We start from the raw sequence: 25,048 nt of genomic DNA, 5'->3' as shown, positions 1-25,048 counted from the left end.
GAGGTGGCACCTGCCCTCCGTGGAGCCGGGCTGGCGCGGGGAGCGGAGTTGGGGGGGAGGGGGCGCGCTGGGCACAAGCAGGCTCCGTTCACGGCGCTGCGGGGACTGTGCTGCAGGTGTGCGTGTCCAGCCTCTGCGGGAGGAACGGCGTGATCGACGACTGCATCTTTTTCACCTTGGACTCCCTGAAGCTTCCGGAAGGCTACGTGCCGCGGAGGTTTGATGTGGTCAGCGCCGTGGTGGTGGAGAGCAGCCAGTCGTGCTACGCGTGGAGGGCCCTGTGCATGACCCCGGCGCAGCGGCGGTGAGCAGACGGCGGCTTCGGGGAGGGAGGCCTGCGGGCTGCCCGGCTCCTCACGGTTAACCGGGGCTGGCTGCAGCCTGGTTCTTGGGGTGACGATCGCCGCCACGTGGCGGTGGAGCCGCACGTGCGTCTCGTTCTCTTTTCACGTGGTGGCACCTTGTCGGTCACATTAGACGTGTTCTTAAAACACCCGCCTGCCTTGCGTGGCCCGGCGCCTCCCAGCTCCTGCAGGCGACACGGCCGCCCTCCCCAGGGCCGGGGAAGGAGCTGCCCCACGCCCGCTCTTCTCCTCGGCGCTGACCTCGGGCAGCTGGTCCGCCCCCTGCAGGAGCCTCCTGGTCTCCACCTCGCAGCTCAGCAGCAGCTCCGTCTCACGTGCCGCCACGTCCCAGCACCTGGCCCCAGGTCTGCGAGCCACCTGGGGCGTGTGCCACTCTTTTGGGAGCGGGGTGGCGGGCTGTGCCCGTCTCAGGACAGGTGACAGGTTCAGAGGGCGCGGCCCGGTGCAGGGCTGTCTGGTGTGGGGTGGGGGGGGCAGGACCGGTGGGTGAGGACGAGCGCGAGGCATGTGCTCCTGGGCCCAGTGTCTGGGCCGGGGGTGGGGTCTGACCCAGCTCCCAGGCTTCCTGCCATTCTGGGAGCTCACTTCAGTCGCCGCCTGAAGCAGCAGCTGGGGGCCCCCTTCCCACATTGGGTGTTGGGTCCCTTGGAGCCTTGTGCGCTTGAAGTAAACACACGGTGGAAACCCTCTCTTCCTGGAGTCTTCTCTGCAGGGCAGGGCCCTGGTTGGGCTCCTGGTTGCCATGGGCGGGGAGGACGGTGGGCTGGCGGCCAGTACCTGGCCCCAGCTGACCCTCAGAGAAAGCGATGCCAGCGTGCCCTCAGGGACAGCGAGTCGTGGGAGGGACGTATAACCTGCCCCGGCTCTGGGTCCCTGGGGCGCAGCCCGACTCTTCCCGCACTCCCTTTAGGCTGCCCTGTGCCTCCAGCGGCCCAGGCTCCGGCTTTAGAGCCGAGCGGATGGGGGCACCGCCAGCGGGCTCCCTGACCACGGGTGGCCTCGGGGCTGCAGGGGACTCTGGCCCCTGCGTGGACGTGAGTTGGGGCAGCCCGTGCAGGGAGGGCCTTCTCAACCCAGAGCACGTTCCACGGGGCTTCTCTCAGGTCTGCCTCCCCGGTGGTCGTCCTCCTGGGCCACGGGAGTTTTCACACCTCATGTTTGGACCCCAGCTCTCGAGACTCCCTCGTGCCCCTGGCCGGGCACGAGATGAGGCCTGTGAGGGTCAGTCCCCACGTCTGTCCCTCCAGCTCGCGCTCAGCGGCCACCGTCCCGACCCCCGGTTCCTCCGGAGTTGGTCCTGACTCCACGGCTGAAGCCCCCCGAGTGGGGGCTGCTGCCCTCCGCTCAGGCCCACCGTCCAGCTGCCCTCCCAGGCGTCTGAAGGACAGCAGCAGTGCCGTGGGAAAGGGGCTCAGCCCCCTCCAGACCCAGGCCTCCCGCCGACTCCCTGCCTCCGGCTTTGGGCGGGATGGGCCCAGAACCCTCGCGTGGCTCACGACTCCCGCCCTGGTGGGCTTCTCGTCCCGAGCGGCACCCACGGCCCCCCTGGTCTGAGGGCACGAGAGGGTGCATGTGGACAGGAGCGGGTGGTGGGAGGGAGGCATGCGTAGGCAGCAGGCGTCTGGGGGGCTGGCTGAGAGGGGCCGCTGGTGTGGTCGAGGATGTCGCCTAGTGTGGACAGGGACTGGGTGTGCAGGGGCCTGTCTGCTAGGAGTGCAGGCCAGCTCAGGGAGAGAAAGAGCCAGGGGAGAGGGGACGTCCATTCCAGGCCGGGGTGGACTCCTCTCTTTTGCCAAAGAGAGAAGTTCTCACTTAATTATTTCCAGGTACTTTGAAGCAGCAACTCTTTTTCCGAATGGAGCCTTAGCTGTGGGTCCCTGATGAGCAGAGCCCTTCCCAGCAGCCTGAGAGGGACCGGGAAGAGGGCCAGGCACCCCCTCCCTCTGCGACCCGAAGGCTGGGGAACCGGGGAGTCCCTGACCCCTGGCGGTGCCCACTCCTCTGCTTCTCTGGATTGACAGGGCTTCGAGTTTGCCTCTCGAGGGTGACGTGCGGCCCTGCTCAGAAGCTCTGAGTGTTGTAGCCATGGTCGCCTCTGGGCCTGGGCTCTCCTCCCTGGCCTGCCCTGCCTGCAGGGGGCTTGCAGCCCATGGGAGTGGGGCTGCTGGGGCCCCAGGACCACCCGCCAGTTGATGCTGTCCTGTGGCTGTTTTCTCCAGAGGCTTCCCTGCCCTTGAAGAAGCTGCTGACGAGACCCACGGAGCTCTTTTACTGGAAAACAAAGGTGGTGTTGAAGTCACGAGGACGACCAGTCTGGGGACGCTGAGAGAAGGGACGAGGAAAAGCATGGCCATCTGGATAGAGTGAGTGTGCCGCTCAGACGAGACCTCCCTGGTGGCTGCAGAACTTCGACTCAAGACCTTCTGGGAGTTCCGTCGTGGCTCAGCAGAAACGAGTCTGGCTGGCGTCCACGAGGATGCAGGTTCAGTCCCTGGCCTCCCTCAGTGGGTTAAGGATTTGGCGTTGCCGTAAGCTATGGTGTAGGTTGCAGACACGGCTCAGATCCTGAGTGGCTGTGGCTGTGTAGTTCTGATTCAACCCCTAGCTTGGGACTCTCCATATGCCGCTGGTGTGGTCCTAAAAAAAACACCAAAAAAAAAAAAAAAAAGAATTTCTGTAGAGGGGTTCCTGCTGTGGTTCAGTGGGTTAAGAACCTGACTGCAGTGGCTCAGGTGTCTGGGGAGGTATGGATTCAATCCCTAGCCCAGTGCAGTGGGTTCAGGGATCTGGTGTTGCCATGGCTGCAGCTCAGATTCAGTCCCTGGCCTGGGAACTTCCACATGCCACAGTCGTGGCCATAAAAGAAAAATTATTATTATTATTATTATTTTGTCTTTTTAGGGCCGCACCCGTGGCACATGAAGGTTCCCAGGCTAGGGATCTAATCAGAGTTATAGCTGCCAGCCTCCACCACAGCCACAGCAACACCAGATCTGAGCTGCCTCTGTGACCTACACCACAGCTCATGGCAACGCCGGATCCTTAACCCACTGAGCAAGGCCACGGATCGAACCCGCAACCTCATGGTTCCTAGTCGGATTTTTTTCTGCTGCACCAAGATGGGAACTTCTCCTTTTTTTTAAATTAAAGAAAAAAAGGAGGAGTTCCCATTGTGGCTCAGCAGGTTAAGAACCTGACTAGTATTTGTGAGGACGCAGGTTTGATCCCTGGTCTCGCTCAGTGGGTTAAGGATCCGGCATTGCCATGAGCTGTGGCGTAGGTCAGAGATGTGACTAGGATCCGGCATTGCTGTAGCTGTGGTGTAGGCCGGCACCTGCAGCTCCGATTCAACCCCTAGCCTGAGGGCGTCCATGTGCTGCACTTGCGACTCCGAAAAGACCCAAAAAAAGAGGAACAAATCCTGTGTTCACAGCGCCTTCTCTCTCTCCAGGAACAAGGGAGATGTTCCCCAGACCTTAGTCAGCTGCAGACTGGCGGGCTGGGATAAAGCCAAGCAGTTCCGATTTCAGATGCCGGATGAAATTCCAGTGTGCCCCACAGAGTCTGTCGTTTCTGCTCCTGAGAAGAATTTTTCAGATGAAGACGTTAACTCGTTAGACAGCTGCAGAAAAGACAAAACCCATCCGATGCTGGCAGGTGGTTCAGTGAACAACGAAGGAGCCTCCGCAGGTAGACGCCTCCGCTGTGCCCGCAAGACCGCCCGTGAGGGTTGGGAGCCGCGCAGCTGCTCCCGGGTCCTGGGCAGGCACCTGGCAGTGCTTCCACCTCGAGCTCCTGCTCTGGACCTTTCTCTGATGCTCAAGGGCTAAGACGGCTTGAGAAACACGGGGAGGTGCTCTCGACGAGCAGCTTCCTATGAGTCTGGGCTGGCGAGAGGCGGCCTGCTGCCCCCTTGCTTGTCTGGCAGCCACCGTCTGCCCTGGTCTGTGTGTGACACCCCCCCCTCCCCCCCAGCAGCACCGCTGTCGGAACAGTCCAGCCTTGGTCTAATTTTGCATTTAAATTTCATCTCCCAGATGCCGGCGTCTGTCAAGGAGAAGGTGGAGAAAAGGAAGCGGGTGTGTCCTGGGAGCAGGCGACACAGCCCGAGCCTGGCGGGCTCATCCCTCCGGGTGGAAAAACCATGCTTGTGACTACGTGTGACGCCAAGTACGTGGCTGGAGGCCGTGGAGGGAGTGGTCTTTTTAGGCTTCGTGTCTGGTCCTTCTGGGTTGGAGTGTTGGAAAAAGCATTGGTAACTTTTTTTTGTGTGTGTCTTTTTGCTGTTTATTGGGCCGCTCCCCCGGCACGTGGAGGTTCCCAGGCTAGGGGTCCAATCGGAGTTGCAGCCACCGGCCTACACCACAGCCACAGCAGCGCGGGATCCGAGCCGCGTCTGCAGCCTCCACCACAGCTCACGGCAACACCGGATCGTTAACCCACTGAGCAAGGGCAGGGACTGAACCCGCAACCTCATGGTTCCTAGTCGGATTCGTTAACCACTGCGCTACTACGGGAACTCCTGGTAACTTTTGATGAAAGAAAACCATAAGCAAAGGCAGGGACGGAGAAAGTGGCTTGAGCGAGGGCACCTGCCGAGGCGCCGGGACCCCCGCCCTGAGCCTCCCGCTGCTGCTCCCCACGCCTGCCCTGCCGTCAGTGCAACCTTCCTGCTCCTCGGCCTCCCTGCCCGTGTCCAGAACCTCAGGCTCTGCCTGCTGGTCCCCGTTCTGGCTGCAGCCCCCTTCCCTCTCATCTGCCCTCACTGATGTGCTGTTGTTGGAAGGAGGCTCTCATAAACCCATGCCTTGCGCAGGCCCTGGGTACAGCTTTGCCCCGGCGGCAGCCCTTGCGTCGGTGGTGCCCTCTTGAACGAATGCGGGCCCGGCGTGGGGCGAGCTGCAGCGCCCAGGGCCGCGGGTGCCACGCGCCAGGTTTCGAGCAGCAGCAGGAAGTTGACGGACAGCCAAGTGGGAAGTGGTGTCTTTTTGGTCCCATTGCGCAGTCCTCGTGCGGCCTTGGGAACCCTGGAAAGGTCCATCCTGCTCTCGGGCTGCAGACTTGCAGAGGCCGCTGGCCTCGGCGCACGCGCGCAGCTTGGGAGAGGCTTCAGCGCTTCCTTTAGAGCGTCCTCTCTTCCCAGGGAGAGCGATGTTGAAGGCTGAGAGCCCCTGGCAGGCGACGCCTCTGGGACTTGCCTCGCCTGGACCGCGGGAGGCGGCCTTGAGCCCGCGGGTCCCCCGGGGACTCAGGCCGGACGGTGCTTGGCTTCCCAGGAATCCCGGCCGCTGCAGGGAGCTCCTCCTGCTTTGCTTCTCCGACTTCGTCGTCGGGCGGTTCCTCGAGGTGGACGTCGTCAGTGAGGAGGAGTCGCTGGTCGCTGTGCGAGAGCCGTTCTCATGGAAAAAGTCCAGAACCTCCCCGGCGCCAGCGTCCACGAAAACTACAGTGGTCGTCACCACGCAGAAAAGGTACCGCGCGCGGAAGGGACAACGTGAGCCGCATCTCGGGCCGCTGGTGTGCGGGCGCCCGGCTGCCCTGTGGCCCAGGTGAAGGGCGAGGCTGCAGCCCAGCTTCTGCCCAGCCCCTTGCTGGGGTGGCACCGCGAGGGCAGGGCCGGCGGAGGCCAGGGCCTGCCTCGCCCCAGCTGCTCGCAGGGCCGGGACGCTCGGCGCCTGGCCCTCGGCTCCTGCTGCCTCTCACCTTCCCAGCAGCAAGGGGTCAGTGAGGCGTGGCTGGCGTGGCCTTCGTGAGCGTGCGCAGCCGCCAGTGTCACGTGTCAGGCCAGCAGGGTCGTTGGCTCCTTGAAGCCTGTTGGAAGCATGTAACACCTTCGCCCAAGGAAGTTAAGGAACAAACGCAATCTGCTAGCGACTCGGGGCTTGGGGACGGCCCAGGTTTCAGCTGGGCATCTGGAGAAAGTGCTGCTCATCCACGTTGTCTTGTCTGTCGTTACGAAACCCAAAAATGGTGACCTGCGGGCCTGGGGGGGATTTCATGCTCTTGCCAAGTGGCTGGGGTGCTGCGTACCCCTTTTGCCATCACGGCACCTCTGAGTGGCAGATCGCGCCTCCCCGGGAACAGCTGCGGATGAGGAGTCAGGGCTTCGCCGCGGGTGCGGGCTGAGGGATGGTCTGTTCGAGTGTCGTGTGCCTCTTGACCTCTGGGGTTAGACTGCTGTTTAATCCCAGCACTGCCGCAAGGAAGCTGTGTCATCCCGGGCCGGTTTCCCAACCTCTCTGAGCCTTGGTCCCATCTGTAAAGTTCGCCCCCACCCCCACGCCCACGGTTAGGAGGAGTAAACCTGTGCTTCCCGACACAGAGGAGCAGTCGGTGGTGAGCACGTAAACCGGGCTTGGGCGGGCTCTGGGGACCCAAGAGCCCGATGTCACTGTGACCTGCAGGCTGTGGTCCAGGTAGTTGGGCTCCAGTTACAGGGACTGTTGAGAACCTCGAGGCTGCCGTTTAGGGGCGCACCAAGCAGCTTTCTCGTTATAATTCGGCTCAACTCAAGAAGGGACGTAGGGAGTTCCCGTCATGGCTCGTGGTTAACGAATCCGACTAGGGACCAGGAGGTTGCGGGTTCGATCCTTGGCTTCGCTCAGTGGGTTAAGGATCTGGCATTGCCGTGAGCTGTGGCGTAGGTCGCAGAGGCAGCTTGGATCTGGCATTGCTGTGGCTCTGGCATAGGCCGGCAGCTACAGCTCCGATTAGACTCCTAGCCTGGGAGCCTCCATATGCCGCGGGTGTGGCCCTGAAAAAAGCAAAGAAAAAAAGGACAAAAAAAAAATACAGAACAAGGCAAGGGTTTTAATTCTCTAGTCAGTTTTTCCTGTTTGACTGTTAACATATTGTCACGTGTGGAGGCATCCCTCAGACGGGAAGTCTGCTGCCCTCCATCAAGGCGGTGACCCAGAGTGCCTGTCCCGGCTGCCTTGGTTCCCTGGGGCGGGTGGATGGAGGGACGCGTGGATGGGTGGACGGATGGGTGGGTGGACGGATGGACAGATGGAGGGGCAGGTGGGTGGACGGACAGCTAGCTACGTGCCGTGTGGGAGACTGTCAGTAACGTGTAACACGCTCGTGTGTCGACACATCCTGACGGCTTCTCTGTGGTGAGCGTTTTGAAAAGGGGCAAAACAGTCAAATCACTGTTGTGTAGCAGAACTAATGTAGTGTCCTGAGTCAGTTGTACTTCAAAAAACTCGTAGTGGGAGTTCCTGCTGCGGTGCAGCAGAAACCAGTCCAACTAGGAACCATGAGGTTGCAGGTTCGATCCCTGGCCTCGCTCGGTGGGTTAAGGATCCGGCGTTGCTGCCAGCTGTGGTGTAGGTCGTAGACGCGGCTCGGATCTGGCGTGGCAGTGGTGTCAGCCGGCAGCTGGGAACCTCCATATGCCGTGGGTGTGGCCCTAAAAAAAAAAAAAAAAAAAAACACCCTCATAGAAAAAACAGGTTTGTGGTCACCAAGTGGAGGGAGGGGGGGGCGTTCCGATGAAAGAGTCAAACGTCGTAGGTGCAGTCGCAGGTCCCAGGGACGCGGCGTATAGCGCAACAGGTAGAATTAACTCTGCAGCGCGTCATGCGTGAGAGTTGTGATGAGAGTGAATCCCGAGGTCCCTTCACGGGGACAAGGGCTCTCTGCCTCTTCTTTGATCTCGTGTCCCTGCGCGATGGCGGGTGTCACCGGACCCCCGTGGTGAGGCTTCATGATGCCTGTGAGGGCCGTGCTGTCCGCCTGGGCCCTGAGCTGAGTAAAAGGCGAGGGGAAAGACGGGGCGGGAAGAGGCGAGCTCCTTGGCGCCTCAGAAGCAGTGCTGTCGGCCCCACGGGCTCCAGGCCCTCCTGCTCTCGGGGGGCCGCGGGCAGGGCGGACCCCAGCACCCGGTCTTTGCGCGGCAGGAGCGGCTGCCAAGGGGAGCGTCTGGTGTGACGCGCTGGCGGCCGGCTCTCTTCCCAAGGAACTCCCGACGGCAGCTTCCCAGCTTCCTCCCGCAGTACCCGACTCCGGACAGGCTGAAGAAGTGCGTGGAGCAGAAGATGGACATCCTGACCTTTCAGCCGCTGCTCGCAGAGGTAGGCAGGGTCCGGCGCGAGACACAGAGCGTGCGGCGCTCGCCACAGGCGCCCTTTCCTGACGCGCTCAGGACGAGTCCCGTCGGGGGGTCCGACAGACGGCACACGGGCTCCTTTTCCGCGCAGGGAGCCGGGAGCTTCAGGACGAGAGATGGGGGCCTTGCCCTCGGCCTCAGGGACTCGTGCCCTGGGGCTTTAGGGGGCCGGGGCAGAGCAGGACGGGGGACACCGTCTGCCACTAGCCCAGCCTCTCACGCAGACCCTGCAGTGGGGCCGGAGCTCTGAGCAGCTGGGAAGGGGACACGGACCGGTGCGGGGCAGCGGGGGCTGCCTTGCCTGGCCCGTCCCCTCCCTCCCGCTCCTCCCCTCCCCGGGTGTGTAGCGTCCGTTCTCAGGCTCATCCGTACTCTGCCTGTGGCTCAGGGGGTCGAGGACCTGGTGTTGCCGTTAAGTGTAGCCAGGCCGTAGCTGCGGCATGGGTTCGATCCTTGGCCCAGGAGCTTCCACACGCTGAGGGCGCCGCCGGAAAAAAAACCTTCGCCCTGAGCGAGGTCTTGTCTGAGTGTGCCCGCCATTGCCGCAGCAGGTGGCTGGAGCTGGAGCCGGGGGTGTGGGGTGGGGGGGTGCAGCCTGGCAGCTGCTCCCTTGCAGTGAGGGAGGGCGCCGCCCTGTCTCAGGAGGGCATTTCCTGGAAGCATTTTGGGGGCCCGTTGACTGAGGATTAGCGGGTGGAGTGAGGGCCCGGCCCTGTGGGGTCCCCCCTGTGCTGCATCGGGGTGAGGAGGAGGAAGAGACTGGACAGTGGCTGGAGAGACGTGGGTGAGGATGGGGGGGCCTCGAGGGGGCGCGGGTGAGGGGAGGGGCGGTTTGGGAGGAAGCTGGGTGGCGATGCCGCCACTGTACCCCTGCGGGCTGGTCACCCTGCACCGGAGGGCAGGCTCGGCGCGGGGCTGGGGCGGGAGCTCCCTGCACGGCCCTCCGGCCTCGTGGGAGCGGAGGGTGCTCTGCAGGGACGTGAGCCGGGGGTGGAGGGGAGGTGTCTGCAGACTCAGAAGCCGGACGTGGTTGCAGTGCTGGCGTCAGGGCGGAAGCGGGGCCGGGGCAGCGGGGAGGGCAGACCCGAGGGTCCGGAGGGCCCCAGCGCGCTGCAGCGCCGTGACCTCGTGTGGGTGTCGGCCTCTCTGCCTGTCCTGTAACGCGGGCCCAGGGCCTGGGCAGGGGCCTCCTCAGGGACACAGACGTCGCCAGAAGACAGCGGCCGCCGACTCCTTTCAGCAGCGATGACGCCGGTGGAGCTGATAGTCGGGACGGACGGGTTCAGGTTCCGCAGCACGTCCTCCTCCTCCTCGGGCCCTGCCGCTGCCTGGGAGCTGCGGTCGGCCTGACAGTGTCACCACAGACGCGCGACAAGGCACACGTCTGCCGCTTCCCTGTGTCCTTGTGATCCGCCCCACAAGCCGCCCGCAGCGAGCTGCGTCTCTTCCTGGTTCACCGGAGACCCGCTGCCTTTTCCGCAACGTCCCGGGGCCAGGAGGAGACGGTGTGTGCTCCTTGCTTGCGCTGGCGCCCTGGGCTCGTCACCGCCTGGCTTTGGGTTCACTGGGCCCTTGTTCCTCCTCCTCTGCCTTTTCAGCGATTCTGTCCCCTCTGCCCGCCGCTGCTGACTCCCGTCGGCCTGTGGCTTCCTAGGGTCTGGCACGGGGCCGGCCGTGGCCACGCTCGGCACCTGCGCCCGTGGGCAGCTCTTGAGCGTTCATTGGGAGCGTGGCCGGGGTGGCCGAGCGCCAGCCCTCAGCCCGCGTTCTGAGGCCAGCGCTCGCCTCTGCTCTCAGCGCTGCCTCCCAGGTCGCTCCTGGGCCTCTGGCCTGCGTTGCAGTCCGACTCCTGCGCGTCCTGAACTCTGCAGGGCTCCCTGTTTCACCACTCGGACTCCGCACGTGGTCAGCACGCGCCAAGGCCTCTGGAGGCCAGGCCTCTTCTCCCCGCCGTTGCCGTTGTCCTTCCCTGGGGCCGCGGGGCTGGCTGCTTGGAGCCGGGAGAGCAGGAGAGCGCGGCGAGTGGGTGCCGCGCTGTCCTTTTGGAAGGTGTGCCTGCAGGTCTTGGCCTCTGGGTGGCGCTGCCCCGCGCCTCTCCTGGCGAGCTGGCTTCCTCCTCACCCCTTCTCTTGCGCGTGGCCCCTCTCTTTTGTGGCTCCTCTCGGGGTTCCCTCTTTCACCAGCTTCGAGGAGCGTAAACTGGAGCGCGCCCTGCTGTGTCTTCCTCGCGTCGCTTTGCTGGGGTCCTTTGGGCTTATTTGATGAGCTGGACCTGGAGGTCTTCCCGCGTGGGCAGGTTTTGGCCATTCCGTCCTAAAAGCGGTGTCTCTGCCGCCCTCTCCGGGTCCTGGTTCCACTGACGCAGCGAGGCTGCGTCGAGTCTCCGTTCCTGCTTCGGTCTTTGGCGCTCTATTGCGTTCTGCACGGTTTCTGTGGCTGTGTCTTCAAGTTCACTATTTTTTCTTGCTTTTTTCCTTCCTTTTTTTTTTTTACAGTATAATCCCATCCAGCGTGTGTATGTCAGACGTCATCTCCACGAGTTCAGTGAGCATCTTTTTTGTGTGTTGTGTGTCTCTGTTTAATGTGCTCAGTTGGTCTCCGACTTTGAAGTACCTGATACATACAGCGCAGTCACGACCAGCGTGTCGATACCCGCCTCTGTCACTGGTGTCATTTTTGGTGCTGCTTCTGTTGGTAGGTTTGTTCCTCGTAGTGGATTGTCGTTTGTGCGTATTTCCATGCCAGGATTTTCTTGTTTAGATGTGAAGTGCTGTGAGTTTGACCTTGTTGGTGCAGCATATTTTTCTATCCCTGAAAATGTTCTTGAGGTTTGCTCTGGGATGCATCAAGTTTTTACCTGGAAACAGCCGGGGGTCTTTAAGCCTGGCTTGAAAGCTTTGTTGGGTGGAGCCAAAGTCGCCTTTACCTTGGGGCGCACACGTCTGAGCACCCCACCCAGCGCCCCTTCATCTCCAGCCTTTCCATCCAGGCTGTGGGACCCCACGCTTCCAGCCCTGGGGGTTCTGGGGACTATCTCCAGCAGCTGACGCTTCCCCCAGGTGGCCTTGCTGGTGTCACAGCTGAGAGGGCTCGCAGCACCTCAGGGTGGGGGGGGCCCAGGCGCCAGGTGCTGAGGCCGAGGAGCTCGCTCTGGTCCCAGCAGGCGTCTCCCCTCTGACATCCGTTGGCGGCTTGCGTGCTGGCCAGGGCTCCGCTGACGTTCGGAGGGGACCCTCGGGAGCTCTCCAGACCCTCTGTGCTGCACGCTTGCCAGCACTCAGCCCCCTCGGACCCCCAGCTCCACGTACTAGGCGCAGAGACCGCAGGGCTGCCCGGGGCTCTGTGCGTACGGAGCCTGGCAGCTCTGTCTGGGGAGGCGCTGGGCGGTGTGGGGCTCACGTAGACGGTCCCCCCTTCAGGGTCACTGTCCTGCACTGCCCAGCGCTTGGTCCCAGCTTCCAGTTCTCTCACACGGGCGCGCCGTGTGTCAGCGCCCTCGCTAGCATGTGGGTTCTTTTCCAGCTTCTGAACATGTCCAATTACAAGGAGAAGTTTTCGACTCTGCTCTGGCTCGAGGAGATTCACGCCGAGATGGAGCTGAGAGAGTACAACCTGAGCGGGGTCACCCTGAAGCGGAGCGGGGGCCTGCTGGTCCTGGAGGTGCCGGGACTGGCCGAGAGCAGGCCGTCTCTGTACGCAGGTGGGTCTGTGGCCCGGCGCGCTCTCCTGGGGGGCCTCGCAGCCAGTGACGCCCGCGCGGGAAAGCGCGTTCTCAGCGGGCAGCTCTGCAGTCCCCTCCTGCAGTGTCCTTTGCCCTGGGCCAGAAGGTGGCTGAAAACAACTCGAGTGGGGCCAGCGTCTCCGTCTCAGGGCGCGGAGGTGGCCTGAAGCCCTGGATCCCAGCGATGCTCGGTTTTCTGCCCCTTCTCCAGAGGGTTTGGTTTTACAGCACGGAACCCAGGCCTCCGGTCCTCCAGCTGTCCGCGGGGTCGTGTGTTTTCACCCAGGTGACAAGCTGATTTTGAAAACCCCGGAGTACGACGGCCACGTCATCGAGTACATCGGCTACGTCGTCGAGGTGAGAGGCCGCCCAGGCCCGTCCGCCGCGGGGCCGGGGGTCCCTTGGGTGCGGACGACCGTGCGGAAGGGGCGAGGGCAGAGCCGGTCGCGACGTCCCTGTGACGCGTGAGGAGCACCTCGTGTCTGAGGAAGCCCTGTCGTTCTGAGCGCCAGACCCTCAGCTCTGAGCGCCTCGCAGGTAGGTCCTGCCCTCGTCGCATCCGCGTCCCGCCCGGGTTCCGGAAGAGAGGCCTCGGAGCGGAGCGTGCGGAGGCGGTGTCCTCAGCCCTGCGCCCGCGGGGACGTTCGCCACCCCGAGGCCCTGGCTCGAGGCAGCCCGGGCTGGGAGAGCCAGCGGCGGCGGGGGGCACGTTCGTGCCGTCTCCCCCTGGAGCGGGACCTCTCCAAGCGTGCGGCTGGACAGGCAACGCGGAGGTGAGGTCGGCGCCGGGCCCAGCCGGTGGCTCCCCACCGAGGACAGGCGAGACCCCAGAGACGGCCGCAGCGCACGGGGTGGCTCTCCTCCCTGAGAGGAGGAGGAGGTGGCACCCGAGAGCCTCAAAAGACAGACAGAAGGCCTTGGTGGCTGAAGGTCGTCTCTGAAGGCGAAGGACAGAAGCAAGCCGCAGAGGCCGCTGTTCTGGAAAAGCCGGGGGGCCGCGCGTCGGCCAGGTCCGCCGGGCCGAGAGGAGCAGGCCAGGTGGTGTCCAAGAGCAGCGGGCCCCTCGCGGCGCTGCCACTAAGGGGGGCAGGCCCTGCCTGGAGACTGGAGGCCAGGGGGCCCGCCCCTGGTCTTGTGCTCATGTCGCCTCCGCCAGATCAGGCTTGGGTGCTGGTGCCGCCACCTGCCCTGCTGTCCCCGTCCGCAGGGCCGCTGGACCGCGCCCTGAGTCGTGAGCCTCGCCGTCCTAAGTGCGCACCGAAGGGGTGCGGGTTCTGGAGCCAGAAGCCCTCCTCCCCAGAGAGCGTCCCCTCTTCACGCCGGACATCAGCCAGCTTGGCCCTGGCGGCTGTCCTGCAGGACCTGGCCCTGCAGACGGTCCAGCCTCCTTCCTGTCCGTGTCACCCACAGGGCGCCCACATCTGAGGAGGGAGGGAGCCGAGCGGTGTCTTAGGCGCGTGGGCAGGTGGTTGGGCTGTGGCCCTTACGGACGAGGCTGACTGTGAGGCCAGCGCCTGCACCCTTGGCGCGCGCGCCTCAGTGATGGGCGGCTTGGCCGAGTCCTTCCGCTGCGGGCAGGGGCTGCTGAGCCCGAGCTGGAGGGTCCATCAGCCCCGCCAGCTCGAGCTCACTTAGCTGGAGACAAGGCTCGCGGAGCCCAGACGGCCCTGAGACCACCTTTGCTTCCAGAGCGTAGGCCCCTTGTGCCCCTGGGGTCGCCAGCCTCAGAAGAGTTGGTCCCAGATCCCAAGCGCGGCCCCTGGGTCCCGAACCCCAGACTGCGGTGTGAGGGCCGCCTCGCCCCCTGCCCGGTCCGTGAAGCGCAGCCAAGCCGGTGGTGTCTGCAGCTCTCGGGCCCGGCCTCACTCGCTGCCCTGGGGCACCCGGCCGTGCGGGGTGGTTTAGGGAGCTGCGGGCGGGCTCGGTGGCCTGAGCCCCGCGCTGCCCCAGGCCCGCCGCCGCCTCGGCGCCTCCGCCTTCCCTCTGCGTTGAGCTCCACAAGCACGACCTTCGTTTGTGAACTCCGTCGGGCCCACCACACGTGCCTTGTGTCGTGTGTCATCTTGTGTTTCCTTATCTTGGTCTCTGTAGCTCCTGGCGTCCCCGGTCTCTGTAAACGGCAGTGTCTGTCTGTACACAGCGGCCTCGGGACCCAGAGCTGGCGCCCCTCTTCTGTTGGAGGCGGCGGCGCTCGCCTCTTTGCTCGGGCGCCGGCCGGTCTGCGGGTACAGGCCCATCTTCCTTGGCCGCGATCTCCGGGGAGCCCCAGGGCCCTGTGCTGGGCATGCTGGCCTTTAGGGGCGGGGAGCAGGGGCCCCTGCACACTCGGGCCCCGTCAAGCCCACCCGCAGCCCCCCGCTTGGTGGTCCCCCCAGCTCTCCGGAAGCCCCGCTGCCTGCTGCCGCCTCCTTCCCCGGGCCCAGGTCCTCTCGGCTTAGGGTTAGGGTTTGCCTTCCTGCTCGTCGGGGAATCGCTGTCAGGAATCTGGCTTTGGCTGCAGGGTCCCCGTAGGGCCGGCCGTCCACGGAGGGCGGGGTTCCTGAGGTCGGGACACGCTGCCTCGTCCTGGCCGTCCTGGCCGTTGGTCTGTCTCCCTCGGAGGCAGCAGCCTGTCGTGTTGTCGCGCACACCCGGTGTCCGCGGAGAGGGCTGGCCCCGCTGAGTGTCTGCACATGTTTAAGCTGCCACGTTTTAGCTCGGGGCTGTGGAGCGAGTGTTGCGTGATGTGTTGCTGAGTGTGGATGGAAGATTGTCCCAAGGAGTCAAGAAGTAAATGTGGAAATATAATTGTTTCTTTTTAGATTCGTGAAGAAAATGTAACTCTTAAACTTAATCCGGAATTTGAACAAACATATAACTTTGAACCTATGGACGTGGAGTTTACTTATAACAGGTGAGCTGCCAGCGACTCTTCCAGATGCTGGGAGGGCGGCGGCTTCTCCCGGGATGGTCTCTCACATGTAGGTCGCAGCGTGGGTGCCGTGGCGTTGGCGCCCACAGGGGTGAGTGGGCACCACGTGCCTCTGCGACCGCAGCTCCATCTCCAGATGCTTGTTAACATACACGGTTGCAGGTGTGTGCGTGTTCATTCCTTTTCGGGTTTTTGGTTTTGTTGTTGTTGTTGTAGGGCTGCACCTGCAACACATGGAGCTCCCCAGGCCAGGGGTCAATTAGAGCTGCAGGTGCCGGCCTCCACCACAGACGCAGAACTGCCAGATCCTTAACCCACCGAGCGAGGCCAGGGATCAAACCCGCATCCTCACGCATACTAGTTGGGTTGGTGACCACCGAGCCACCACGGGCACTGCCGTTTCTTCCTTTTTGGACCTTGGGTGCACGGATGCTGGTTCCTCACGCTGCCCCCACCAGCCGACTCCTCTGTCTCACTCACTCGTCGTGTGTGACTTCAGGAGTGCAGGGACCCCGCCCCAGCCATCGCTTGTCCCCCCTCCAACAAGCCCCCCCCCCATTAACTGGGATCTGGTGTTTCTCCCCTGCTCTTTGGTAAACAGTGCGCACCCCACACGCAGAGGAGATCGGCCCCTTTGGCTTCCGTTGTTTGTGCCCGCGGCCCGTAGTTTCTGGGAGTCGTGTCGGTGCTGACACTCGTCGGCAGTTTCCGTCACATGGTGGGCATGCCCTGCTCTGGCCGCCTCTCCTGGGGCGGACACCCCGCGGCACTGTCCCCTGCCTTAACTGGCCTGTGGCTGCTGGGGAGGCCCCTGAGCTCCGCACGCACAAGCCCACGGCTCCTTGGCTGTGCCCGGGCGTCACACGAGGCGGCGGCAGTGCCTCCCGCGTGAGCATCTGCACGGCCGGGGGCTCCCCAGCCCTCCCGGGACCTGCCTGTGGTGCTTGTGGCAGGGGCGTGGCGTCTCACCGTGGTCCCCGTGTGCGTCTCTGCCCTTCCAGGACAGAGCACCTCCCTGCTTGTGGGCCCTTAATGCTTTCAGCTGTGAGATGCCTGCTCGTGGTTTTTGCTGAATACTTGGGTTTTTCTTATTCGTCATGCTACACTCTTAGATACATGTGTCGGGGGCAACTCCTCAGAGTTTATTACTTGTCTTTTCACTTTCTTAAAGTATCTTTGCAGTTCCCATTGTGGCTCAGCGGGTTAAGAACCTGACTATATCCATGAGGACGCAGGTTCAATCCATGGTTGGCGCAGTGGGTTAAGGATGGGTGTTGCCATGAGTTGTGGTGTAGGTGGCAGCTGCAGCTCCCACTTGGCGCCTAGCCTGGGAACCTCCACATGCCTCAGGGGCGGCCCTAAAACAAAAAAAAATCTTTTGAGTAACAGAAGGTGCTAATTTTAAGATATCAGGGGTTTGTGTATCAGTGGTTTTGACGTCTAGGTTAAGAGCTCTTCAGCGTTTGGCCGCAGCTGGAGGGAAGTGTGTCGGGGTGACTGGGCTGTGCAGAAAGGGAGCTGGTCCTTGTGCAGGCGTTCTGGCTCTGAAAGCAGAGGCTGAAGAGGCGCCTGAGGTCAGGCGGGTCTTGCTTGGTCTGCGGTTTAGAGCGACATGGAGAGGGGGTGATGTGTGGAGAGGGAGCAGCGGGGACGCTCTGGGCACAGGCTGGGCCTGTGTTTGGGGCCGGGCCGTACAGGAGGTGGGAGCTGAGTGTAAGTGGGAAATTGGAATGGCTTGTTTTTGCTCTGGAAGGCGAGGCAAGGACGTTCAAAGGAGCGGGTGTGGATCTGAGTCTGGGGGTGGGGAGGAGAGAGGGAGCATCCCTGCGGAAGTGGGGGGAGGCGGGCAGGCGGGTGCGGTGAGCTCTGGGGTTTGCACCAAGCAGAGAAAGCAGCAGAAGAAACCAAAAGGCCAAGTGGTCAAGGGACCCAGGGGCCGGGGTGGTGGTTCTTGGCCCAGAGTTCTGGAGAGACGGGAAGTTTGAATCCACTCAGAGGGTGCGGGCTGCAGGGAGGCCAGGTCTGCGGCGGGGGGTGGGGGTGGGGGGTTGGGAGGTGGCGTCTGGGAAGGACAGGCCCGTGGCCACTTGTGCTGCGCAGAGGTTTTGTGTGCCCACCTGCAGCACGTGGAAGTTCCTGGGCCAGGGACCAAACCTGAGCCGCAGCTGCAGCAATGCCGGATCCCTAACCCCCTGTGCCACATGGGCACTGCCCCATGTGAGTTTGTGATTGTTTGCATCAAGTTGCTCAAAATCAGGAGAGAGATTCCACATTTAGAAAAACAAAATCTGTGTTTCTCACTCGTTTTGAAACATTGGAGGACTGCGGCATGGCAGGCAGGACAGAGCTGAGAGGCTGGACCCTCTAGGCGGGCAGACACCTGCACCTTTGTGCTGCTTGCTTATTTAGTTCTCGTAGTGTTTTTCCTTTTTTAAAAATCAGGTTTCCTGGGATGAAATGCACATAAAACACGCCTAGTTAAATGTGCAGTTTGACAACTTGACGCTTGTAGGCCCCATGAAACCAGCCTCCCAGTGGAGCCTGTGAGCGGATCTGTCACCCCCAGTGTTTGTGCCCCTTCGCTCATCCTCCTCCGCGACCCAGCTCCCAGTCCCACGCAACCCTGTCAGCAGAGTCATCTCCGTTTTGTAGAATTTACATAAGTGGAAACAGACAGACCTACTGTTTTTTGCCCGGTATCAAGTCGCTCAGCGCAATTATTTTGAGATTCATCCTTGCTTTCGCGTGGATTCATTCTCCGTTATGACAGTAATATTCTAAGGTCATACCCCGGGTTATACCTCAGGCACCTGGGGATGGTTGCGGGTCCTTTGCGGATCTTGGCCTTTACAGATAAAGCTGCCGTGACCACTGTGTCCAGGTGTGTGTGTGGACATAGGCGCAGCTGCAGCTCCGACTGGACCCCTAGCCTGGGAGCCTCCATGTGCTCAGGTTCGGCCCTCAAAGGCAAAATATACGGAGTCTCCTCTCAGACAAGAGTTTGTACTTAGGGAAGCTTTCTTTAATTACCCTGCTTTTCTGTTCTTTGTCCTTCTTTGGAATTCCTGTTCATTTGGGTTCGTTCCCACCCCCGCCGTTTTACTTCTCGGGGTTTCCGTCTCCTGTGCTTTCATCTTGTCTCACCTTCTCACGCAGGTACTGTCTTGCTGTCCATCAGATCGTGTTCAGGGATTTCGTGTGTCAGTTTCCGTTTTACCTGTGATGCCTGGTGCCTTTTTAGTGTGTTTTGGTTTTGTTTTGTTTTTTGCTCTTTGGGGCCATACCTGCAGCATACGGAAGCTGCCAGGCTAGGGATCAGATCAGAGCTGCAGCTGCTGGCCTACACCACAGCCACAGCAGTTCAGGATCCGAGCCAAGTCTGCGACCTACACCACAGCTCACAGCAATGCCAGATCCTCAACCCACTGAGCAAGGCCAGGGATTGAACCTGCCACCTCATGGATCCTAGTCGGGTTAGTTTCTGCTATGCTGCGCCACAGCGGGAGCTCCCTCTTTGGCATTTGTTAATTATTTTTTTTCTTCAGCCTTGAGATGGCTGTTTGTTTTCTTGGTTTTAGGGGGTTTTGTTTTGGTTTTGTCTTTTTGCCTTTTCTAGGGCCACTTCCGAGGCATATGGAGGTTCCCAGGCTAGGGGTCTAATCGGAGCTGTAGCCACTGGCCTACACCAGAGCCACAGCAACGTGGGATCCAAGCCATGTCTGCGACCTACACCACAGCTCACAGCAATGCCGGATCTTCAACCCACTGAGCAAGGCCAGGGATCGAACCCGTAACCTCATGGTTTCTAGTTGGATTCGTTAGCCACTGCGCCGCGATGGGAACTCGGGGGGGGGGTTAAATAATGCATTTTATTACATTTATATGTGTACAACAGTCATCACAACAACATTTTATAGCATGTCCATCCCAAACCCTCAGTGCATCCCCCTACCCCCAACCTGTCTCCTTTGGAAACCATAAGTTTTTCAAAGTCTGTGAGTCGGTATCTGTTCTGCAAAGAAGTTCATTGTGTCCTTTTTTCAGATTCCACATGTCAGTGAAAGCATTGGATGTTGGTGTCTCATTGTCTGACTGACTTCACTTAGCATGATAGTTTCTAGGTCCATCCATGCTGCCACGAATGCCATCATTTCTTTCCTTTTAATGGCTGAGTGATATGCCCTTGTGTATATGTACCACCTCTTCTGGATCCACTCCTCTGTCGATGGACATTGAGGTTGTTTCCATGTCTTGGCTATTGGAAATAGTGCTGCAATGAACATTGGAGTCTATGTGTCTTTGCGAGTCGTGGTTTTCTCTGGAGAGATGCCCAGGAGTGGGAGTGCTGGATCCAGTGGTCGTTCTATGTTTAGTTTTCTGAGGCATCTCCATGCTGCTTTCCACAGTGGTTGCACCAGTTTACAATCCCACCAACAGTGTCACGGGGTTCCTTTTTCTCCCCTCCCTCTCCAGCACTTACTGTTTGCAGACCTTTGGATGATGGCCATTCTGGCTGGTGGAAGGTGGTACCTCACAGTGGTTTTGATGTGCATTTCTCGAATAATGAGTGATGCTGAACATCTTTTCATGTGGTTCCTGGCCATCCGTATGTCTTCTTTGGAGAAATGTCTATTCAGGTCTTTTGCCCATTTTTTTCTTTTTGATGCAGTTTTATTCTTTTTGATGCAGTGGTAAGCGGGATTGCTTCCCTAATTTTTCTTTTTGATCTTTCATTGTTAGTGTATAGAAATGCCGTCGATTTCTGTGTATTGATTGTGTATCCTTCGACTTTGCCCAACTTGTGGATGAGCTCTAACAGTTTTCTGGTAGCGTCTTTAGGATTCTCTAGGTATAGTATCATGTCATCTGCAAATAGTGAGAGTTTTACCTCTTCCTTTCCAATTTGGATTCCTTTTATTTCTCTTGCTTCTCTGATTGCCGTGGCTAGGACTTCCAAAACTATGTTGAAGAGTAGTGGTGAGAGCAGACATCCTTGTCTTGTTCCTGATCTCAGAGGGAATTCTGTCAGCTTTTCACCATTGAGAAGGATGTTCGCTGTGGGTTTGTCATATGTGGCCTTTCTGATGTTGAGGTAGGTACCCTCTAGGCCCACTTTCTGAAGCGTTTTTATCAGAAATGGGTGTTGGATTTTGTCAAAGGCTTTTTCCGCGTCTGTTGAGAGGATCGTATGGTTTTTATTCTTCAGTTTGTTCGTGCGGCGCATCACACTGGTGGATTTGTGGGTATTGAAGAACGCTTGCATCCCTGGGGTGAGTCGCACTTGGTCCTGATGTACAGTCTTTTTGATGCATTGTTGGATGCGGTTTACTAGTATTTTGTTGAGAATTTTTTTATATATATATATTTTTTTTAATTATTTATTATTTTTTTCCCACTGTACAGCAAGGGGGTCAGGTTATCCTTACATGTATACATTACAATTACATTTTTCCCCCCCGCCTTTCTTCTGTTGCAACATGAGTGTTGAGAATTTTTGCATCGACGTTCATCAGTGAAATTGGCTTGTAGTTTTCCTTTTTTGTGGTATCTTTGGTTTTGGTGTCAGGGTGATGGTGGCCTCATAGAATGAGTTTGGGAGTGTCCCTTCCTCTGAAGTTTTTTTTATCACTTCTTGGGCTTGGTTCCCAAGCTAGGGGTCGAATCGGAGCTGTAGCCACCGGCCTACGCCAGAGCCACAGCAACGGGGGATCCGAGCCGCGTCTGCGACCTACACCACAGCTCACGGCAACACTGGATCCTTAACCCGCTGAGCAAGGCCAGGGATTGAACCTGCCACCTCATGGTTCCTAGTCGGATTCGTTAACCACTGCGCCACGACGGGAACTCCCCTCTGCAGTTTTTTGGAACAGTTTCAGAAGGAGAGGTGTTAGCTCTTATCTAAGTGTTTGATGGAATTCGCCTGTGAAGCCATCTGGTCCTGGACTTTCGTTTGTTGGAAGTTTTTTAATCACAGTTTCAGTTTCCGTGCTTGCGATTGGTCTGTTGATCTTTTCTTTCTCATCTTGATTTAGTCTTGGAAGATTGTACTTTTCTAAGAATATGTCCATTTCCTCTAGGTTTTCCGTTTTATTGGTGTAGAGTTGCATACAGTAGTCTCTTATGATCCTTTGTGTTTCTGTGATGTCCGTTGTTACTTCTCCTTATTCATTTCTAATTTTATTGATTTGAGTTCTCTTTTTCTGGATAAGTCTGGCTAAGGGTTTATCAATTTTGTTGATCTTTTCAAAGAACCAGCTTTTCGTTTCATTGATCTTTTTTGTGGTTTTCTTTGTTTCTGTTTCATTGATTTCTGCTCTGATCTTTCTGATTTCTTTCCTTCTGCTCACTTTAGGTCTTGTCTGTTCTTCTCTCTTGAGCTGGTTTAGATGTAAAGTTAGCTTGTTTATTTGAGCTTTTTCTTGTTTCCTGAGGTGGGCTTGTATTGCTATAAACTTTCCTCTTAGAACGGCTTTTGCTGCATCCCATAGGTTTTGGAGTGTGGTATCTTCGTTGTCATTTGTTTCTAGGTATTTTTTAATTTCCACTTTGATTTCTTCAGTGATCCATTGGTTGTTTAGTAGCATGTTGTTGAGTCTCCAATGTTTGTGTTTTTTGCAGTTTTTTCTTATTGTTGATTTCCAGTCGTATAGCGTTGAGGTTGGAAAAGATGCTTGATAGGATTTCAAATTTCTTAAAGTTCCTGAGGTTGGATTTGTAGCCCAGGATGTGATCCATCTTAGAGAGTGTTCCAGGTGCACTTGAGAAGCATGTGTATTCTGTTGCTTTTGGATGGAATGTCCTATAAATACGTATTTAGTCCATCTGGTCTAATGCTTCATTCGGGGCCTGTGTTTCCTTATTCATTTTCTGTCTGGTTGATCTGTCCACTGCTGTAAGTGGGGTGTTAAAGTCCCCCACTATGATTGTGTTATTGTTGATTTGTCCTTTTGAGGTTGTTAGCGGTTGCCTTATATATTGTGGTGAACCTGTGTTGGCTGCGTAGATATTTAAAATTGTTGTATCTTCTGGGATTGATCCTTTGATCATTATGTAGTGACCTTCCTTGTCCCTTAAACTATTCTTCATTTTAGAGTCTATTTTGTCTGATAGAAGTATTGCTACTCCAGCTTTCTTTTGATCCCCATTTGCATGGAATATTGTCTTCCATCCTCTCACTTTCCATTTGTATGGGTCCCTAGAAGTGAAGTGGGTCTCTTGAAGACAGCATATGTATGGGTCTTGTTTTTGTATCTGTTCAGCCAGTCTGTGTCTCTTGGTTGGGGTGTTTCGTCCATTCACATTTAAGGTAATTATTGATATGTATGTTCTTATTGCCATTGTATTAATTGCTTTGGATTTGTTTTTGTTGCTCTTTTTTCTTCCCTTCTTCTCTTGTTCTCTCCTCTTCCGGTTTGATGACTATCTTTAGTGTTGTATTCGAGTTGATTTTTCTTATTTGTTTATCAATTGTAGATGTTTGGTTTGCAGTTCCTCTGAAGTTTTGATATGAGAGTCTATATGTATATGAGACTGTTTGAAGTTGTTGGTCTCTCAATTGCAAGTGCATCTCCAGTGTCCTGCATTTGTACCCTCATCTTCTCACGATTTCTGATTTTGGTGACATAATTGTGCATACATGATTTCGTATCTTTACTGTATATGTACCTTTCCTGGTGAGCCTTGTCATTTGTAGTATCTTCTTTTCCAGTTGCGGCCTTTTCTTTTCTGCCTAGAGAAGTTCCTTTAGCATTTGTTGTAAAGCTGGTTTAGTGTTGCTGAATCATCTTAGCTTTTGCTTACCTGTGAAGGTTTTGATTTCTCCTTCAAATCTGAATGAAAGCCTTGCTGGGTAAAGTAATCTTGGTTGGAGGTTTTTTCCTTTCATCATGTTGAGTATATCATGCCACTCCCTCCTGGCCTGCAGAGTTTCAGCTGAAAAATCTGCCGATAACCTTATCTGGGTTCCCTTGTCTGTTATTTGTTTCTTTTCCCTAGCTGCTTTCAGTATTTTCTCTTTGTCTTTAATTTTGGTCCATTTGGTTAGTATGTGTCTCCTTGAGTTTCCTCCTTGGGTTTATTTTATATGGTACCCGTTGCGCTTCCTGGATTTGAGTGAGTGGTTCCTTTCCCATGTTGGGGAAGTTTTTGGCTATTGTCTCTTTGAGTATTTTTTCTGTCCCCTTATCTCTCTCTTCTCCTTCTGGCACCCCTATAATACGGATGTTGGTGCGTTTCACGTTGTCCCAGAGTTCTCTGCGACTCTCTTCATTTCTTTTCAGTCTTTTTTCTCTTTTCTGTTCTGCATCCGTAATTTCCACCAGTCTGTCCTCCACCTCACTTATTCGTTCTTCTGCCTCCCGTATTCTGCTGTTAGCTGCTTCTAGTGAGCTTTTTATTTCAGTGATTGTAGTTTGCATCTCTTCTTGTTTAAGTTGTATGTCTTGTATCTCTTTGCTCAGTGTTTCCTGTAAGCTATGCATCTTCGCCTCCAGTTTATTTCCAATGTCTTGCATCATCTTCAGCATCAACAGTCTAGTCTTTTTCCTGGAGGCTGAGAATCTCATCACTTAGCTGATTTTCTGGGGTTTTTCCTTTCTCCCTCATCTGAGTTATAGTTCTCTGTCTTTTCACTTTTATTGGTTTTTTTGGTGTGATCTTTTCACAGATAATAGAGTTGTAGCCCTCTCTTCCTTCTGGTGTCTGCCCCCCTTGTGGCTGAAGGTGGTACAAGGGCTTGCTGGAGGCTTCCTGATGGGAGGGACTGATGCCTGCCCACTGTAGATGGAGCTGATTCCTATCCCTCTGGTGGGTGGCGCTTTGTCTCTGGGTGAGATTAGAGGTGGCTCTGTGCCTTGGGGGGAGGGGTTCTTTAGGCTGCCTGTTTACTGAGGGGTAGGGCTGTGATCCCACCTGGATTGTTGTTTGGCCTGGGGCTTCTCAGCGCTGATGGGTGGGGCCAGATTTTCCCCAAATGGCCCCCTCCAGAGAAAGGCACTGCTGCTGAATATTCCCGAGAGCTTTTCTTCCAATGCCCTTCCCCCACAACAAGCCACACTCACCCCAGTTTTCCCAGGAGGTCCTCCAAGAACTGCAGTCAGGTCCGACCCAGATTCCTATGGAGCCCTTGCTTTGCCCTGGGACCCAGTGCACGTGAAAGTCTGTGTGCACCTTTTAAGAATGGGGTCTCTGTTTCTCCCAGTCCTGTGGCGCTCCTGCGCACAAGCCCTGCTGGCCCTCAATGCCTGATGCTCCGGGGGCTCACTCTCCCCATGCCAGCTCCCCAGGCCTGGGGGTTTGACATGAGACTCAGAACTCTCTCCTCTGTAGGTGAGTCCCTGTGATAGTTACTTTGCAGTCTATGGATTTCCCACCCAGGAGGTATGGGGTTGCTTATATCACGTAATCGACCCTCCTACCTCTTGATGTGGCCCCCTCTTTGTCTTCTGGAATCTTTTTGAAAGTCGCCAGTCCATTTAGTTGATGGTTGCTCAGCATTTGGGTGTAATTTTGTTTTTGTGAGAGAAGTTGGGCTCCAGCCCTCTGTTACGCTGTCCTAATCCCTTCGAGATGGCTCTTGGAACTGGATAACGTTCTGGACCCTTCCTTTTATGCCCAGGATGAGAACCGTGATGTTTTATTCTCGTGAATTCCTCCCATAATGTCCTTCTAGCGTTTGTGTTCTTCATGCACTTAGGCCAAGGTGACGGTCTGCAGGTTGACAGGGCGTTCTGTCTGCGCAGCCTGTCGTCTTGCGGTCTGTGCCGGGCGGCTTTTGCACCTCCCACTGCAGGGTTTCCTCCTTGTTCGGTGATTCGCTTTGAGGTTTTTTTTTTTTTCTTTCTTAGAGTCAGTCTTGCCAAGTCTAAGTCCTGGGAGGGTCTTTGCTGGTTATTACTCATCTTGGGTGGAGTTTATTGTATCCCACGGGGCAAGGGGGCTGC

The 25,048-nt window shown here is 57.6% G+C and overlaps 1 protein-coding gene across 1 annotated transcript in view; it reads left to right on the top strand.

Moving 5' to 3' along the window:
* Window positions 1-25,048, top strand: part of MOV10L1 (Mov10 like RISC complex RNA helicase 1) — a 57,370-nt gene that overhangs the window by 11,755 nt on the left and 20,567 nt on the right. The window contains 9 exon segments of the mRNA XM_047788397.1: window positions 117-318; window positions 2,605-2,728; window positions 3,817-4,055; window positions 4,403-4,535; window positions 5,642-5,836; window positions 8,326-8,440; window positions 11,998-12,175; window positions 12,483-12,553; window positions 14,998-15,089. Coding sequence (XP_047644353.1) covers window positions 117-318; window positions 2,605-2,728; window positions 3,817-4,055; window positions 4,403-4,535; window positions 5,642-5,836; window positions 8,326-8,440; window positions 11,998-12,175; window positions 12,483-12,553; window positions 14,998-15,089 — 1,349 coding nt within the window.

Source organism: Phacochoerus africanus, chromosome 7 (assembly GCF_016906955.1).
Source record: "Phacochoerus africanus isolate WHEZ1 chromosome 7, ROS_Pafr_v1, whole genome shotgun sequence".
Classification (NCBI taxonomy): Eukaryota; Metazoa; Chordata; class Mammalia; order Artiodactyla; family Suidae; genus Phacochoerus; species Phacochoerus africanus.
Note: the sequence above shows the minus strand (reverse complement) of the source record. Positions and strands in the feature narration are given on the sequence as shown.